Source organism: Kogia breviceps, chromosome 2, assembly GCF_026419965.1.
Source record: "Kogia breviceps isolate mKogBre1 chromosome 2, mKogBre1 haplotype 1, whole genome shotgun sequence".
Lineage (NCBI taxonomy): Eukaryota > Metazoa > Chordata > Mammalia > Artiodactyla > Physeteridae > Kogia > Kogia breviceps.
The window spans coordinates 199,130,857-199,150,418 of NC_081311.1; the positions used below are offsets into that span (position 1 = coordinate 199,130,857).

A 19,562-nucleotide genomic window follows, 5' to 3' on the forward strand; every position below is an offset into this window, starting at 1 on the left:
CGAAGCTGGGTGATGGGTTCATTATACTGTTCTCCCTCTTCTTTTCTATTCTTTTCAGATTATATAATAATCTAATAAAGTCCAATTTAAAAGGAAAATGAAGTAATCCTTCTATTTTCCACCCCCATCGTATCTTCCCACTGGCCCTCCATCTTGAACATATATACACATGCAGACATTTAATCAAAAGACCATAAAAAACTTTCAACTTACACCCAATTTATTTTGTCCTTGTATGTTAATCTTACAGGGATTGTTGGTTTGTAACTAATAGAGTATAGTTTAGCTTTATCTAAATGTTTGGTTTAAAAACAATAAAACTATAATTGGCTTTCAAACCAGGACTTTAACTAAAAACCTTAGGTTTGAAAAAGGCATGCCCCATCTTTCTTGCCCTTATAGCTAAGATGTCAGATTTTAAAAGCTACATGCTCTATGCTTCCTTTCTCTTCTTCTCCCTGCCTATTCTCTCAAAGTGGGGGGACATATAAATCAGTTTATACAAGTAAGCCAGGCTTTCCAAAAGTATGCAGCTCACTAAAGAGGAAACAAGAAACCACCAAAGAATAGATCTTTACTATCTGATTAATAATCTTTCTAAAATATTAAGGCAAACAAAATAACTTGCCATATAGCAGTGCTGCTTAGTAATGATTCAGAACTAGTTTGGAGCTCTGTTCATGCAAGTTTGTAGAGGTTTCTCTGTTTGCAAAAAGTAGAAGATATCTCTTTCAGATGGACAGAGATACTGTGAGAGCCTTAGCCTGTGCTTGCAGAGAGGAAAAGCTTAGTTCTGGAGTTTTAATAAAGCTGCTGGGGCTTCCCTGGTGGCGCAGTGGTTGAGAGTCTGCCCGCCAATGCAGGCGACACGGGTTCGAGCCCTGGTCTGGGAAGATCCCACGTGCCGCGGAGCAGCTAGGCCCGTGAGCCGCAACTACTGAGCCTGTGCCTCTGGAGCCTGTGCTCCACAACAAGAGAGGCCGCGACAGTGAGAGGCCCACGTACCGCGATGAAGAGTGGCCCCCACTTGCCACAACTAGAGAAAGCCCTCGCACAGAAACGAAGACCCAACACAGCCAAAAAATAAAATAAATGAATAAATAAATAAATAATAAAGCTGCTGCATTGAACTGAAACAAGAAGCTGACTTTTAACCTTTTGTTGTCATTGTTAGAACTTAAGAGTTCTTTTTAGCTTTAAAATGTTTGGTTTTCTTTTTAGAAGTTGTATTGTTATTTTTAATCCATCTCGATAATTTCTTTATTCTTGGTGGGCCAGTCTATATTAGAAAGATTGATTTCTACATCTGTACTTTTATTAAAACAAACAAAGGAGAATACTAGACATTAAAAACAAATGGATGCTGCCAACTTTAATCAATGAAACATTTCCTAAGCCCTTGTCATATGTTTTTGTTACATATATTTCACTAGAAAAATGGTGTTTATCTTTCCAAGTTGAGATTAGGAAAAACGAATGCCATTTAAATTATTCCACACAGTGTGGTTTGGGTGAAAGCCTTGAACTCTTTGGCCCCTGGTTTCTTTATTTTGAAAACAAGGAATATGACAATGTAATCTCTGAGACCCTTTCCTGTTCTTCTAGATGGAGTTACCTTTCACTCTGCAACGATTTTTCTGAGGGATTAGTCAAAAAAAAGAAACCCCACTAACAGTTCTGCATTGTTTTTATGTGTCATCTCTGGCATGTTCATGAAATAATGAAATGAGGCATGAACTAGTTTTTAATTTGGGAACTAAACTTCCTTCTGTTGATAACCTGTGTGGTCTTGGGCTGGTCACTGAACTTCTCTGGAACTTCATGTCATCTCTCACAATTGAGATGTTGGATTAGATGGTCTCTAAGGCTGTTTCCAAGGCTAAATTTGAATTGTCCTATTTTTGATGAAAATTCATACCATGTAAAACTAGGCAAATATTTTCATCAGGACATGTAAGAAATAGCAGACGACCCAAGGAATCTAGCATAATATTTTCCAGGTTTATAAAATACAGACAATTTCTATGTATATTCCCTCCACATTCCTTCTGTATTTATCCCTTGGGTATTTACCCCTCTTCTGCATCGTTTGTCTGAAGGAGGCAGATGTAGGATGTCTTGCCCTGTCTGCACCTCTGCAGTAGCTCTTCTCCAGTGGAACTACTTGGGTCTCCTGATCCAGACCGTTCTGGTGCCGGGCCCATGCGCTTAAAGCGTTGCCGTCCAAGTCAGCAGAGCATCCTGTCACCAGCAAACCAAGCTGAATTATCGGTCGGGTTGTGAAGACATTAAAAAAAAATAGAAAAAAGAAAAGCCGTGGTCTGGGTGTGAGCTACCTTAGCTGGCACAGTTGCTTTTAACTTCTCTTTGCTGCGGTGGGTACAGATGACTGTGGTGCTGGGTGAACACACCAGAAGTTTGGCCTGGGCTCTTCTTCTGGTTTTTCTATGTTTAGTTAGCCTTTACCCACATACATTAATCTCCTTGAGGTATGGTTTCTTCTTTTCAAAGTAAAGTAGCATTATTCTTGAAATTAATGGAAAGATCTCTATTTTTAGGGACCATTTAAAGGATTAAAGATAACATCCCAATTTGGAACTAACAAAAAACTGTAAGGAGGAGAACACATAGCAAATATCACTGGTTTGCAACTTCAGCACATTGGCATAATTATTATTAAACAAATAGGAGAAACATACCGGTTTAATCTGCAGACTCCTCAGCACCCTTAAACTTTCCCATGTGTTTCAAAGTTAGCCTCAATGGAGGGACTGCTGCAAACTGTCAGACCTTCATGACGGCCTGTTTCTTTTGCAGGTACGTGTAAAGTGTATTTTCCTGATCCAAACAAGCTTCATTGCTTTCAGCTAACTGTCACCCCAGGTAATATTCTCACATGTGTAAGTATTAAAGTGATTTTCAAACAGCAAATTCCAAAGGCTTTCGAAATCTATATTTGGTTTGATTTGTCCTCCAACTTTTCGAAAGTTATGACAGTATGACCATTCCATATGAAGACGAGATACATGCTGTAGTCCAGTAAAGCATAGGGAAGTGCTCTGAGGCTTGTGGTGTGTACCCAGTAACTGGGCGCAGACGTTAACACCCCCAGCAAATGACGACGAAGGCTCCTGGGGTCGGGTGGAGAGTGTGAGCTCTGAGGTCATAACTGGATTCAGATCCTGCTCGGCCATTTAGCGGCAGTGTGGCCATGGTTCAATTGCTTAATAACCTCGCAGCTGCAGCCTACCCAGCTACAGAGTGGGGATCAAATAGAACCTATCTCATGGGACCATTGCGAGGATTAACTAGATGATGGGTGTGAGGCACTTCAGCCCAGCCTGTTACCGGCACCAGGAAGCAAGCAGATTACCAGCTGTCCTTGTTAGCACTGATCAAGTGTCCAAGCTCCAAGTGCTCCGGGCTGGTAGATATTTCTCCTTGGTCACGCTGCGCAGCTAGAGGGAGGGCTTGGGTTTTTCCTGGTTTTAGTGCAGCTCTGGGAGTTGCACGTTTCTGCAGTGCAGCCCTCCGGTGTTTACGTTGACAGTGGGTGCTGTGGCCAGTGGAGCAGCTGTGGGCTGGGTGGTGAAGGAAAGAAGCAGGACAGAGGGAATTAACAAGAGGGGAAGCAGTGTTGTGGAGGGTGTTGTTTTATTTGGGGGAGGGAAAGGGAGTGAGGAACTGAGAATAATGAGTCACTAACTAGCTAATTTAATTAAAAAGTGAAAGAGTGCAGAATTTCAGTAGGTGGTAATGAACCCACAATTAAGCCCTGGCATTGTCTCCCTGCAGGTAGGATGGGTTTTTTCCATGGAAGATGTTATGCTATAACAGGAGAAATCCCATTTTCAAAATGTGCTTGAAAACTTTAAAAAATTCATTTAAGGGCTTCCCTGATGGCGCAGTGGTTGAGAGTCCGCCTGCCGATGCAGGGGACGCGGGTTCGTGCCCCAGTCCAGGAAGATCCCACATGCCGCGGAGCAGCTGGGCCGTGAGCCATGGCCGCTGAGGCTGCGCGTCCGGAGCCTGTGCTCCACAACGGGAGAGGCCACAGCAGTGAGAGGCCCATGTACTTAAAAAAAAAAAAAAAAAAAAAATTCATTTAGTCTGTGTGGTGGTTCTACAAATGACTCTGGGGCGTATCCATAAATTCAGTCTGGTACCGTTTCCATTTCTAAGATGAGTGAGCACTAGGGTAGAGATACTAACATCAGAACATCGTTGTCAGAAACGGGCGCTCCACAAGCCTGCCATCGAGAGAGGACTGAAGCTGAGGACTTTTAACTGTGAAGTGATGGAGGTTCTAACCATTCTTTGACCACCTTCATAAACACATTGCAAGTTCTGCCCTTTTTAGTGAGGGATCCCGAGCACACTCTGTTTCCAGGTGGCCGAAGGGCACCGTTATGAACATCAGTTACTATTACTGTTACGCAATGCAGGGTATTTTCAGAAATTGTGGCAATTAAGATTGGTTCTCTGTTTACTAAGTAGTCTCACACTTGTGTGTTTGTAGTAAAAATATTTTCTTCTCTCTGCCTTTTTAGGGCATTTGTGAGAGCTTTGTGATTCTCAGCTATTCAGAGACCTTGTTTGCTTTTGCCAGGCTTATTACTGTCTTACGTGAGTGAGTTTGTGTGGAGTCCAACCAACCTCTGGATAAGTCTTTCTTTTTTTTTTGTTTTTTAACTGAATTTTTTTTACTAAGTTACATGGATGTTGTTCTTATTGAGATTATGTCTATGACACCATCTTTGATGTTCTTACTCTTGAAACTGCAGCACGATTGTTTGTTACAGTTTTTGTGTTCTCTATTCCATCAGGTAAAAAAGGAATTTGTGTTTGGGTGCCTGTAACTACTTAGTACCTGAGCATTTATGTTTGTAGAAGTGCACACATGGAGCTTTGTGTGGCGTGCTCTTTAGGTGCTGTGTGTGTGCCCGTATATTGTGGTGTCAGTGACTCAGAAAGCTGCTGTGGCTCTTGTCCTTTGTTATTAAGTGAAGCATGGCTTCACTTGGAGATCTGCCAACCCTAAAAACTTGCCCAATATCCTGTTTTTTTAAAAAACTTTTTGGAGTCATGCTCTTCATAGTTACTAAAGAAAAACTATAGAGATAGGTCTAAGTAGTAAAGTTTTAACAGTATATGGAGCAGATGGTATTGAAACTGGCTCATTTGCAGCCAGTAATACTGGGGCTGAGTCTGAAAACTCAGTAATATAGAATATCTAGATATTTAGGTGGTCAGGGTGGAAGAATTGCATCTGCACTTGAATTTTTTTTTTTTTGTGGTATGCGGGCCTCACTGTTGTGGCCTCTCCCGTTGTGGAGCACAGGCTCCGGACGCTCAGGCTCAGCGGCCATGGCTCACGGGCCCAGCTGCTCCGCGGCATGTGGGATCTTCCCAGACCGGGGCACGAACCCGTGTCCCCTGCATCGGCAGGCGGATTCTCAACCACTGCGCCACCAGGGAAGCCCTCAAAGCTCTTCTTTATCTGGCTCCTGGCAAGATAGTTCCTGTTCGTACTTGGTAACATTTTTATAGTTTTGTTTGTTTTTGGAATGTCCCTCATGCTTGGGAATAAAGGTACTCTTCAGAGAAAAGATGGAAATGTAATTTGGTGATAGAGGAAAAGAAAAGAAATGAACTTAGAAGGAAAATGATCCCCACATCAACTCACAAAACAAGAAACAATACTAGAAAGTAAAATGAAACAAAACAAAGCAAAAATCTAAAGACTGGCTGAAATACCACCAGGGTCCTCTGTGAAGTTAGAGGGATGATTTGAAAAACTGGGCCAGGTCCGAGTTGCCCAGTTGACTTGTGGAGGTCCCCTCAGCCTGCCCCCACTGTGACATGGTGGCTTGTAGGCAGAGGGGACCATGGACCTTTTTTTTTTTAATTTTAGTTTTTGCTTTTTAAATAAATTTTGCTGAGGTATAAAATTACACACAATAAAATGTACTAACTTGAAATGTAGAGCATAATAAGTTTTGCAAAATGGACACATATCCCTGTGTAACCACAATCCCAGTAAACATATTTCCAGCATTCCCAAAGTTCCCTTCTTCCTCTTTGCAGTCAATTCCTCACTCCCTGATACCCACCCAAAATTGCTTTCTGATTTCTCTTACCATAAATTAGTTTTGTCAGTTCTTGAATTTCATATAAATGGAATCATATTATGTATTCTTATTCTCTGGCTTCTTTCATGTGACATGTTTTTAAATTCATGGGTATTGTTGTGGGTAGCGGTATTTGTTGTATGACTATGACGTAATTATTAATTTTCCTATTGATGGGCATTTGAATTCTTTCCAGCTTTTGGCTATGATGAGTAAGACTGCTCTTAGCATTCTCAGACCATCCAAAGTTGTTTGGAATATTTTCTTATTAGTCTCTGATGTCTGGGGGATCTGTACTGATGTCCCTGTTTTTATTCCTGATGTTGGTTTATTTGGATCTTCTCTTTTTTTCCTTGATCATGTTAGCTTGAGGTTTATCCAGTTGATCTTTTACAAAGAGCAAGCTTTTGTTTTTCTCAGTTTATCCATTTTATTGGTTTGTGTTCTTTTCTTTATTATTTCCTTCCTTAAACCTTGGGTTTAATTTGCTTTTCTTTTTCTACCTTCCTAAGGTGGAAACTTAGATTGATTTTTAAAAAATTTTTTAAGCAGTGTTGATTGAGGTATAAGTTACATTATTTTAGTCAGCATAATGCTTTTGAGTTTCATCTATGTGGTATTTTGTATCTTTTTATTGATGGACTGTATTCGCTTGTATGGGTGTATTCCAGTTTATTTATAACAGGTTATTGATGAACCTTTGTGTTATTTCCACTTTGGGGCCATTGTGAATAAGGCTGCTGTAAACCTTTGTGGGCAGGTCTTCGTTTGCCAATGTTTTTTATTTCTCCTGGCAGCGCAATTACTAGGTTATGTGATAAGAGGAAGTTTAACTGCATAAAACACTGCCATGCTGTTTTCCAAAATGAAAGTACTATTTTGCATTCCTGCTAGCAATGAATGAGAATTCCAGTTACCCCGCATTCTTGCCAATAGCTAGTATTAGCAGTCTTTTCAGTTTTAGCCATTCTGTTAGGTATGTGTCTCGTTGTGACTTTAATTTGCATTTCCCTAGTGACTAAAGATGTCGGGCATCATTTCCCAAGCTTGCTTACTCTGTATATCTCCTTTGTTCAGGTGTCTATTCAAATAGTTTACCCATGTAAAAATTGTATTGCTTGTCTCATTATTGAGTTGTAAGTTTTATATACCTGGTATAAGTTCTTTATTAGATATGTGGGAGGTTGTTTTTTTGTTGTTTTGTTCTTTAATTTTATTTATTTTTGTCCGCGTTGGGTCTTCGTTGCTGCACGTGGGCTTTCTCTAGTTGTGGTGAGCACGGGCTACTCTTCAGTGTGGTGCGCGGGCTTCTCATTGCGGTGACTTGCTGTGGAGCACAGGCTCTAGGCACGCGGGCTCAGTCGTTGTGGCGCACGGGCTTAGTTGCTCCGTGGCATGTGGGATCCTCCCAGACCAGGGATTGAACCTGTGTCCCCTGCATTGGCAGGCAGATTCTTAACCACTGTGCCACCAGGGAAGTCCCTGTGGGAGGTTTTTTTAATGGTTAATAACATCCTTTTTACTATTTTTATATATATTAAAAATTCTGATTAGGGAATCCTATAGCTACATTGTAAATCTTGTATATTTATGTGTATATTCATGTAAGTATGTTTTTAAATGTGTTGATTATTAGATTTGTCATGTTTTCTTAATTTTGACATTTAATTTATAAAAACTCCCTAACTGATGAGCATGATAATAAAAGTGCGCCTTACACTGAGTCATGAAATTTAAATTGTTTTGTCTGTTATCCCCATTATGTTTGGTTCTTAGTTATTCTAAGCTTTGTTTCAGAGCTTTGGAGTTATAGAAGGAAAAATTTCTTAGTGTGAAATAAAGTAAGATTCCCAGTTTCTGAGCAAAGAAATATGGTTATTAGTAAGCCTGAAACACAGGTTTGGTTCCACACATGAACATTTTGGAACAACATTTAAATAATCATGGACGTGTTAAAAGATACGGAAATGGGTCAGAGCACTGAAGCAGGCCTTTGGCTTGACCACCGCCCCAGTCTCATAGTAGTTTGTGTGTAGTTTACTATTAATATGTCACGGTTTCAGACGCAGAATGTGTACTCTCATCCCTGGTTCTTTCCAGGTTGATTTTTAGCTTTATATGGATACCCATCATGAGGGACAGACTTTTTCTTGATGGAATCTTTTCTTTCAAATAATGCTGGAAATGCAGGTGGCAGTTCTTCTCTTTTCATGTATAATAGATATGTGGTGACTGCTCTTGAGACAGTTATCTGCCTTCACAGCAGCTAACTTTTGTTAGGGAAACATTCACTGCTCTTTTCCTTGCTACTTGCAAGAACTGTGTTGATGCAGTATGTCTCTGCTTACGGCTGAGTAGGTGACATGTTGTCCGATATATACTGTTCTTGCACTGATTTCTGCCCTCTGCCTCGCAGGTAAAACTGAGGCAGATTCTCTCTTGGGATGCTCAGGTTTCTAGGAGTGGGTGTGAAATTAAATGTCTGACGTCCTGTTTTAGAAGCCATTCATTACCATTGTTAAATATATATTCTGATGGTTACCAGTAAAAACGTGTATAATGTATATAAAATATTTAAAAATGACACGCTGTTTAAATGTTGAGCTTTTGGGCATTGTAAAAATTGGCAGCACTTGGACCACCTGATGGTGCCTTTATTGTAGCAGGCTTTACCTTTATCTTTTTTAAAAATCATGTTTAGTGAGGTATAATTTACAGACAGTAGAGCCACTGTTCTTAGGTGTACTGTTCTCTACATTTTGACAGACATGTACAGTTGTGTAAACACCAACGCAATCAAGATACACATAAAATGTTTCCATCAGCTCAAAAGTTGGGCCCCTTTGTAGTCAGTTTCCTCTGCCTACCCCCAGCCCCTGGCAGTCATTGATCTGATTTCTGCCCTGTTGTTTTACCTTTTCCAGAATGTCATATAAATGGCCCCAACCAGTACGTAGCATTTTGTCCACGGCTGCTTTCACTGAGCACAGTGCTTTTGAGAGTCATCCATGTTGTTGCATGTGTTATTATTTCCATTGGCCATCAGTGACTTTGAAGGTGGAGGGAAGGGGCTGTGAGCCAAGAAATACAGGTGGCTGTGTAAAGCTGGAAAGTGATTTTTCCTAGAGCCACCAGAAAGAAATGCAGCCCTGCCAGCTCTTATGTTAGCCCAGTGAGATTCGTTTTGGACAAATGACCTACGAAAGATAGTAAGTTTTTATTGTTTAAGCTGCTACGTTTGTGGTAATTTATTACAGCAACCAATACAAAACTAATACAGTGCTTTTTGTGCCCTAAGAAATCTTTGTCTAAGAAATGCAAAGATTTCCTTTTTTTTTTTTAAGTAGTTTTATAGCTTTAGGTTTTAAAGTTAGGTCTGTGAGCCATTTTGAGTTAATTTGTTTTTTTTGGGTTTTTTTGCGATACGCGGGCCTCACTGTTGTGGCTTCTCCCGTTGCGGAGCACAGGCTCCGGACGCACAGGCTCAGCGGCCACGGCTCACGGGCCCAGCCGCTCAGCAGCACGTGGGATCTTCCTAGACCGGGGCACGAACCCATGTCCCCTGCATCGGCAGGCGGACTCTCAACCACTGCGCCACCAGGGAAGCCCTCTCTGGCTGTTTTTTTTTTTGTGTGTGGTACGCGGGCCTCTCACTGTTGTGGCCTCTCCCGTTGCGGAGCACAGGCTCCGGACGCGCAGGCCCAGCGGCCACAGCTCACGGGCCCAGCTGCTCCGCAGTATGTGGGATCTTCCCGGACCGGGGCACGAACCCGTGTCCCCTGCATCAGCAGGCGGATTCTCAACCACTGCGCCACCAGGGAAGCCCCATCTCTGGCTGTTTTTAATGTACTCTCTTTGTCACAGTTTTTAGCAGTTTTATTATGATGTGCTTTGATGTGGTTTTCTTTCTGTTTATCTCACTTGGGGTTTATTGACCGTTTTGGATCTGAGTTACAGTTTTCATCAAATTTAGAAATAACTGACCAACATTCCTTTCAATATTTTATCTATAACCCCTTTATGGGACTCCAGTTAGATATACGAATGTTAATATCTCTTACCTAGGGACTTACCTGGTGGTCCAGTGGTAAAGAATTCGCCTTCCAATGCAGGGAAGCGGGTTCGATTCCTGGTTGGGGAACTAAGATCCCACATGCTGCGGGGCATCTAAGCCCCCATGCCATAACTACTGAGCTCAAGCGCTTCAACTAGAGAGCCTGTGTGCCACAAACTACAGAGCCCATACGCTCTGGAGCATGTGCACCGCAGCTGGAGAAGAGAAAACCCGCACACCACAACTAGAGAGAAGCCCGAGCGCCACAACAAAGAGCCCACACGCAACTAACACCTGACACAGCCAAAAAATAAATAAAAATAATAAATAAATAAAGTAAATATTTAAAAAGTATGCATATCCCCAAGTAAAACTTTAAAAAAGATATATCTTACCTATATATTCCCTGTACATATAAACTAGACCTCCATTGGGGTCACAGGGTTTTGTTCACTTTTCTCTATGTGGATCGTTTCTATTTCTGCTGAGTTTTGTTTGTTTTGTTTTGGGCCACACTGCACGGCTTGTGGAATCTTAGTTCCCTGACCAGGGATTGAACCTGTACCCTTGGCAGTGAGAGCTCCAAGTCCTAACCACGGGATACCAGGGAAATCCCTGCAGCATTTGATTGACTCTGAGGCTCATTCAGTGAAGTGTTCGTTTCGGATATTATGCTTTTTAGCTCTTGATATTCTGTTTACTACATCTAAACAGCCTTCTCCATTTCTTTCCTCATCTTCGCGGTTGCCTCCAAATCACAGCACCCCTCTCTCACAGCTGACTCGGGGTCTGTCTGCAGCTCCGCCCGCCTGGCTCCTCCTCTGCCCCCAGCCGCCTTCCTCTCCCCGCTCCCCTCGCCCCCCCCGCCCCGCCTCCTTTCCCCTGCCCCGCGCATCCCCAGGTCCCTGTGACACCGCCTGATGTGAAGCGGCCCGCCAGCTGTGGAGCAGCTGGTACTCAGTCCATGTGCCCCAGTGGCTCCTTTAAAGCAGCCACAGTGTGGCGGACTGGGCGCGTGAGCAGAGCTTACGGAGACGTCACGTGGTCCACGCTCCACGTGTCAGCGTGCTTGTTGCTGTGCTGCTGGTGGTGCTCGTTTTCAGGTCTTCGCTGACGCCCGCCCCACAGGCTCCCCTGACTAGCTCAGCCCACAAAGGCTTTCCCTCTTACGTGAGCCCGCTGCGCGGGTGCTCAGTGTCACTCAGCTTGGCGCCGCAGTTTTGTTTTGCTATATTTTCACCTGAGTGTGGGCAAGCCAGGCCTGTGAGCCAAAGCCCACCCCGGGCCAGTTGTTGTGCAGCCCTCGAGCTGAGTGAGAATGGCTTCTACATTTTTAAAGGGCTATTTAAAAAAATAAAAAATGAAACAAAATAAAACAAAACAGTACATGACAGAGACCTGTAGCCCAAAGCCCCAAGTACGTAGCGCCTGGCCCTTTTCAGAGAGAGTTTGCCAACCCCCGATCTACAAGGTTATCTTGGCAGGGATTGTGTTTTTCCTGCCCTTAAGTTTAAAATTTGTGTAGAGTGTAATTTCCAGTGTGCTGTAAATAGTTACATTTAAAGGGGAAAGTATTATTTTACTCTTTAAAATGTTTCCAGTAGAATCTAAATACCATGGCTACACCCACCATCATGCATTAAAAAAATACATATATATATGAACAAGCTCCACTTTAATGGTTGGAAAATGTTCGTTGCTGCTTTTTCTCCTTGCACTCATATATTTTTATTTAACTTGTCTCATAGAATTTTATCCTAATATAAACATTCCTCTGCCTATAAGAATTTTTTCACCCTGTCATACTGTTTTGTAACTATATATTTATAGTTAATTATTTAAGACATTCCTATCACTGTGAGACTCCTGGGTGTTGAGCATTTTCTTTTGAACGATTGTTACAGTTGTTGTTTGTACCGGCTCCTGGCTCCTGGCTCCCGGTTTTCTTCTGTTGCTGCCACTGCCCCTCCTGTCCCATCTCCTGACCCAAGTCGGGGATGCCTCAAGGCTTTGCACTGTGCGTGGACCTCCATAGTCAGGTCCTTGGGCACCTCGCCAGCTCATGAAATCTGGATGCTCTTATACACAGCTCCCAAACCTCTCATGCAGCCCTGACCTCTCCCCTACACTCCAGAAAGCTCTTTCCAGAAAGATCTGTCGGCTGCCATTCAGTGTCTCCACTTGGCTGTTGACATGAAATCTCAAATTAATCTCAAATCCGACATTGGATTTGGCGCACCTGTGCCCTTTGCAGTCTTCTTATCTTCGAGGTGATGGCTCTGCCTTTCTCCATTGCAGGGTCAAACAGCGCAGCGCTTCGACTCCTTTCTTCCGCACCCCACCCCTGATCTGCCAGCAAATCCTGGCGTTGCTACCATCACAGTATCTCCACTCCAGCTGCCCTGCTCCTAACCAGCATGACATTCCTGTGGCCCCGCCCCTCCTCTGCTCAGGCCCCTCTTGTGGCTCCCCGCCTTGCTGAATAAAAGCCGGCGCACTCAACAGGGCCTGTGAGGAGGCCTGCTACCTCTGCAGCTGCAGCGTCCCCTGCCCCTGCCTCACCTTCTGGCCTCTGCATGTTCCCTGGATGCATCAGGCCCTCTCACGGGTCTCTCACCACGCTTCCGTACCTCGAGTGTTCTTCTCCCAGATACCCTCCGTTTTCAAGCCTTCACTCTCAGACCTCCCTATTTAAAATTGCAGCTCCTCCCACCTCTTAGACCCTCAGCTCTTTTTCACTTTCTGTTATATGATTAACTTACTTACTTTGTTTCTTCCCACTAGAATATAAGCTTCATGAGGGCAGGAAGGTCTCTTGCTGGTGGTGCCTAGAACAGTGCCTGACACATAGTAGGGTTCATCAAATATTTGTTGGGTAAATAATGATGGTTACTAAACAAAATGGCATTTCATCGGAAATGTATCTGAGAATGAGAGGCTACTCTTAGCGGTTTTTCTGATTTAGTTGATGTGCTTGTGAACGATGTTACTTAATGCCAGAAAGAAGGGGTCAATATCAGTTTTAATGCTTCCTTTTGTCTTTGTAGGTGTAGACACTGAGAACTGCTTGTTCACATAAATAAGTAGGCAGGCATGGAAGGTGTTTGTTGTCACTACGTCATTGTGTCCCTGGACTTCAAAGTTAGGGGCCAAAAATCATACAAGGTATTTTACTGTGGTCTTTCAGCTGATTACTAGATTAGGTTCATTCTTCTATTTTGTTGAAAGCAAAGAGTTGGGAACCACCTGGTTGGAAATGGCTTTGCAAAAACCCAGTCATTAGAATCCCTTTGTGTCGCATTTTCCAAGGTACGCACCAAAACCACTTTCCTAAGACCTGCCAACCAGACTGCTAATTGTACCCGTCATTCTTCACTTGACGGCCTCTCATGTTACCTGAAATATTCAGAAAGCATTGAGAAAATTGTGATATTAATTTCATCATACCCCTGCCAATATAATATTAAAAACTTAGGCTTTACAAAAACCGGTGGCTGCAGATTTAGCTCATTCAGTGTATCAGAAATCTCTGCCGTGTGCATCAATAGGCAGGACCAGTCCTAACTGCCAAGACTCCCTCTTTGGCGAAGCCTCTAAATTAAGATGCGTCTCCAACAGCTACCTTACTTCCGAGTTTCACGCCTAGTGGAGAGGCGAGGTGTGGGGCTGGCACCACGCGGGGGAAGGCACGGGCCTCTTGCTTCCTGGCAGCCTCTGTGCTGCTTCTCCCGTGGGCGAGGCATTCTTTTCCAGGAGTCCTGGGATTGTCACTAAATGAGATCTTATCATCCCTGCCATCAGGCTCCGTGGTGTGTCTAACTTCAAGACATTCCAACTTGAACGGGGACGTCTTAGCTTTAGTGCCACGCTTTGCCCGTTACAGAAATGGGTGTGAGATGGGGAAGGCACACCCCTGTGCGGTGCCTCGATTCAAGGAGCTTCGCTGTGCCCGGCGCATCACGCCTCGGTGCGGTGCATCGTAGGAAGAGGCTAGACGAGCAGCAGGCCTTCGCTTACAAGTGGGAGGAAGACAGTGAGAGGCCAGGTGGGGAGGGACAGCTGCCTTGCCTCCTTGGCCCCACAAGTACGGTTGGGCAGATTCGTTTCATGGTAGGGCACTCACGGGCTCTGGCCATCTAGAAGTGGATTCTCTTAAAGCTGTCAGTGCCCACACACGCCGTGGACAGCGTGTCCTCCCCGCAGTACCCTGCCCTGGCTGCAAGACACTGGCGTATGGTTCCTGGCAGGAAGGAGGGGGTAGGCTCCAGGGCACAGAGGGCTCCCCGTGGAACCCAGCCAGATAAGGCGAGTTCTAACTGCGGGACAGACATAAATGTTGACACAGTCTCAACGCCCTTAAAGAAGAAAAATGGTCTTTTAGTGGTGGCTGGTTTGAGACCAACAACTTCCTATTAAATGTTCGTTTTATATAAAAAGCTGAGGGAAGTGATAAAATGTAATCTTGCTGATTTGTTCACGATGATAATATTTTAGAGGAAGTTGAACATTCGTTTTAAAGACGGTGGTAATTTTATCAAATTTGTGAAGTTCAGAGTAATTTAACTCCTGTGGGGGGCATTCGTGCTGGGGCGCCCTCTGTTGGCAGCCACGCCAGCAGCGCTCGCAGCTCAGCCGAGCCCACGGCCGGCGGACTCCAGGAGAGGCAGAGAGGTGGGCTGCGCAGCGAGGGAGTTGGGACTGAGCTGTGGGGTCTGCAGACCTGGGGCGGCGGGGGGGCCACGGCGGTGCCGCTCTGACCCTGGGCATTCGTCTGCGTACCCTCCAGCCCCTTTCCAGAGGGCCTGCTCTGTTCCGAAGGCTGTACCAAGCCCTCGGCCAGCCAGCCCACGACTGCTGACCGGGCACAGTCGCTGAGATGGTGATTTTGTCTGTCTGTCTGGTTCACTGCTGTGTCCCCGGCCAGGGTCCGGAGCAGGGCCTGGCAGAGGGTCCATGCCCAGTCAGTGTTTACCGAGTGACTGGAAGCCACGTGCCAGGCACCAGGAAAAAAGCAGTCGACACAAGCCTGCCTCCCCGGTGGAACTGACTTCTCATGGGGAGACCGGCGGCAAACAGGTGACCAAGCGCTGAAGCAAGGTGGTTACCTGTCATGAGCTGTGCTTGAGGGGAGGCACTGGGTGCTGCGGGCCGGGATTGAGGGGCTGAGCGGAGGGAGGGGGCCAGTCTCCCAGGGGAGGCCTCCCCTTTCCCGAGGGCGTGCGGCCAGTGAGGAGGAGAGCACTGCAGGCAGCAGTGACTGTGGGCTGACTTGTAACCATCAGGTCAAGGGCGAGGCTGGTGAAGTAACAAAGGAGCCCTGCAGTCCTCTTTTTCAACACTTAATTCTCTGTATTTGCCATATGCTAACATAGTGTTTGCCTTTTGTTTCCTTTTTTTTTTTTTAATTTAAAGGATTTTTTTGTTTTGTTTTGTGTTTTTTGATAGATGAGGGTTACTACCAGGGTGGAAAATTTCAGTTTGAAACTGAAGTTCCTGATGCGTACAACATGGTGGTGAGTAGCCCGCGCTTGAGCCGTTGTTCCCCCTTCTTGTGGCGGGTGGCCGTCACAGGGCCCAGCGGTGCCCCCGCATTGTGTCCAAGTGCAGCCCCCTCGGTCTGGGACTGAGCATGAAGCGGCTGATACTTGCGTGGTTAATGCCCCTCGTCAGCAGTATTGAGAGTTTCAGTGGAGAGGGTCCTTTTCTCAACAAGTGTCTGCGAGTACTGTGTGCCAGTGTGTGAATTACCGCCCCGAGGCTGGCACCTTTACAGGGGGCCGCTTGGGTATTTCATGCAAATCTTGTTAGATTCTGGCACTGGAGAAAAGAGCATTTTATTTAAAACTATAGTTTTGTTTATGGTATAACACCAAAGTTCCAGAAGTGTATAAAATGTGCGTTTTAGAATTTTGGAAAAGAATAATGGCCTGGAGTTTCAAATTATGCGTGTTTTACACCCCTGGCTACACGTTGATCCCTCCAGGACCCTCCCAGTCATAACCGTGCCACGTGCTGTCACATCTGTCTTGGCTTTTAAGGAACGTGCTGACCCATTAGGAAGGTGAGAGAAAGTGTAGAAAGTTATCATAAAATGAGAAAAGTGGTAAGTAGCAGACAGTGATATTGGTTAATAATAGGAAAATGCTTTAGAGGAATTCAGAGAAGGAAGAGAGAGGGTCACTTTTGGAAAGTGGTTGGGGCCAGTTAAGCTTCTGAGGAGAGCTAGAATTGGAGTCGTCCTGCCGAGGGTTGGCTCACGCACAACTGGGGCGGGTGTTCTAGGTGACGAGGACGTCTCTGCAGCTGTGTCAGCGGGTATGGAAATGAGAGCTGGCAACCTGTGTGCAGGTCAAGTTGACCAGGTCTACTTGAATGAAGAGTCAGGGTTGGGGAATGGTGGAGAGGTGAGAAAACTCAGATCTGGGGGTTTGGGGAAATTTTCACTGTGGCTGTGAGAAATCATTGAAGGTTCGGAACAGCACCGCACACCCCTGAGTCGGGCGCTGGAGCGGGTGTGGTACGCGGGCCCTCTCCATCCCTGAGCTGCCGAGGTTGGCACGTGGCCAGCTCTGCCCATGTTATATACATCTGTTCCGCCCTTATGTTCCTCAGCCTTCTCTGGCCTGTCCACTAGGAAAGAAAAATCTGATGGTCAAGTTCAGTCTCCTGTTAACCTGAGGCTGTGGGAATCGGGCACAGCGTGCGCCCCGTTGCTTTCCCTGCAGTAACTGCTCCCTCGTTTCTGACAGTGGGAATCACCTGCTCCCCGCGACCTCGGCCCATCTCCGCCGCCCAGGTCTAGTTCAGCGGCTGTAACACTTGTTTGTTTAAAGCCAAACTTTTATCTCTGGAAATTGATCTTTACTGGGCTACTGTATTAAAAGTTCTTTTGGAAACGTAATTTATGAGGATGGAAGAGTTAGCAATCCAAGAAAAACAAAAAATAAATTTAATTTTTGAGTGAAGACAGGAAAATATGCATTTCAGGTCTTTGTCAATCCAGGCAGCCAGCCACCCGCTGAGACTTCCCCTCTTTCCCTGATCACCAGCAGGGGAGCCTGGCCTGACAGAGCACTGCTCTCCCTCAGGTGAGAGCAGTTTGACAACTTGGTTTAAGTGCACATATTAAGAATTTGGGGCTGTTTTGATGGTTTCTGGAAACAACCCGACATGTGGTACTTAAAACTCTAGGCTCTCTAACCTTCTGGACATATGCCATATCTGTGGGTTACTCAGCTAAAGAATGCTGAAATTAAAGGGCGGTGAGTTTTGTGACAGTCTTCAGAAAAGCAGTGAATTTGGCGGGGCTGAGAACCGTAGTTCGGGTGCAGCGGCACCATTCAGTGGCAGAGTGTCTTTTTCCCAGTGTGAGGAGAAAGCAAAGCCTCAGAAGCGTCGAGGAAGGAACAGAGCTTTGTTGAGGGCTTCTGCGTGTCAGGTGCCCCCACTCAGCTTTACCTTACGTCACTCGCCAGTAGTTCTCTCGGTGACGTTAATGTTCGTATCTTTACCCATCAGGAAGTTAGGGCTCAGAAGGGTGAAGTGAAGAACTTGTTGGCTTTGCCGGTCTAGGTGGCTCAACTGCCAAAGCGGATCCTTGTCCGGAGCTGCGCGGCTTCCTGATGTGTGTGCCCTTCCCGCCGCACCTGGTGGCCACGTTGTAGAGAGAAAGTGTTGGTCAGACTGCCCCGCTGAAGAAGCAGAGAAGTAGGAAATGAAATAAACAGAGGATAGAAAGCCACTGAGCCTCAAAGACACTTTTCCTTTATTAATTGGTGGCGTATAAAGACCTTACATTTTTATGTTTTAGTTTCTGTCTCCTTTGGAAAATTTCTAAATAATGGGCTAGTCCTGTTTCATCAGGAAGGAGACCCATGTTCTCCAGCCAGGAAGCACTGAGAGGCTAGGCCCTCGGGGCTGTATCCGGACGCCACCCTGCTGCCGTGAGGGCCTCTCTGCCTCTCATCCAGGCAGAGGTGGCGCAGCTGCCTTACCGGCGGGCCGGTGAGGGTCACAAGCTCACGCAGGGCGCACAGGGCAGCCCTGCCCCCAGGGAGTGTGAGGTGAAGTGCTTCACTGATACAGAGGTAGCTATGTTCACCTTTTCTGTGGTTAAGCTTTATCTACAGAATTTTCCTTAGCGTCTTTCTTCACTAGACCATCTGCTCCCTGAAGGAAGAGTCTGGAGGTGTCTTAATCTCACTGCATTTCCAGTGCTGGGCGGGGGCTGCCACACCAGGCATGCAGTGCGCATCTGTCCAGCGCTTGGCGTGCCCTCTGCCCCCCAACAGGTTTATGGTGTTGCAAATTAAACCGGCCTATGAAAATACATAGGTTACAGGCAAATGGGGTAGAGATTATGAGAGCAGACTTAAAGGAATTCATGTTTCATTTGGATGAGGAGATACAGCCAGCTTTTAGCAAGTCAGCCTGAAAGGCCTTTGTGGAACTTTCTCAGGATTCATTTGCTCTAATGCCATAATTTACATGATTTCTGTACTTCGTAAAGAGTTTTTTTAAACCCCTAACACTTATAGTTCCTGTAATTAAGGTCAGTTATTAAGGTTGTGAATGAAAACCTTTTAAGCAGTAAAGTAGATCATTATTTTAGAATCAACTTTTTTAGAAAAGAAAGAATACACCTATTTGGTATCCCCCTCACCCCTCACACCCCTGTGCCCCAGCAGCTAAAAGGCAGATATTTCCTCTGGATCTTTGTCCTTTTTTCCCTGAACTTTATCTCACAGTCTCCAGCTGCCTCGTAATCTCTCTCAGTCCTAGAAATAGGCTGCAATGATTGACTGACGTTTAATGAGCTCCTGAAATGCGCTGGGTTCTGTGTCAGACACTGTAGGCTGGAGGTGAGAGTCGAGCGGCCTTTGAAGAAGCTCAGTCTCTGGACACAGACACAGAAACAGTGACAAACCAAGGTGATGGGGATACCCAGAGAAGGAGGAGGCCTGAGTGCAGATGGCAGCTTGGCTGTGATGTGACACAGTCCCAGGCCTCACGATGCTCCCATGGCATTTTGCTGTGAGTGGTCGGAGGAAACCGTGTGCTGAAGCAGGAGAAAGGAATGCGGCTTTTCTCTCCCCCTGGAAGTGAGGTTATGTGATGCAACCAAATCGAGTAATGTGACGGTGACCAGCCCTGAAAGGGGTCAGGAAGGGCTGCCCTGCTGCGTTTCCAGAAGGAGGAGAACTGGAGGTACCACGAGTAACACTTGAATACCCAGTCACCCCTCTTCTTTTTATGTAATTTATTATACTCTGTGGAAAATTGAGAAAATACCACTATGCAAAAATAGAATATTAATCACCTGTTATCTCTCCATCCAGAGATGATCACCATTAACTTTCTGATGTATGTTATGCGCA

The 19,562-nt window shown here is 45.3% G+C and overlaps 1 protein-coding gene across 7 annotated transcripts in view; it reads left to right on the forward strand.

Moving 5' to 3' along the window:
• Positions 1-19,562, forward strand: part of UBE2F (ubiquitin conjugating enzyme E2 F (putative)) — a 55,843-nt gene that overhangs the window by 17,272 nt on the left and 19,009 nt on the right. For 4 of the 7 annotated variants that reach the window (XM_059051274.2, XM_067027266.1, XM_067027268.1 and 1 more), the window contains exons 4-5: positions 2,818-2,883; positions 15,631-15,698. In XM_059051274.2, coding sequence (XP_058907257.1) covers positions 2,818-2,883; positions 15,631-15,698 — 134 coding nt within the window. The remainder of the gene's footprint in view (positions 1-2,817; positions 2,884-15,630; positions 15,699-19,562) is intronic. The other 3 variants (XM_067027269.1, XM_067027267.1, XM_067027270.1) reach the window with 1 other exon arrangement.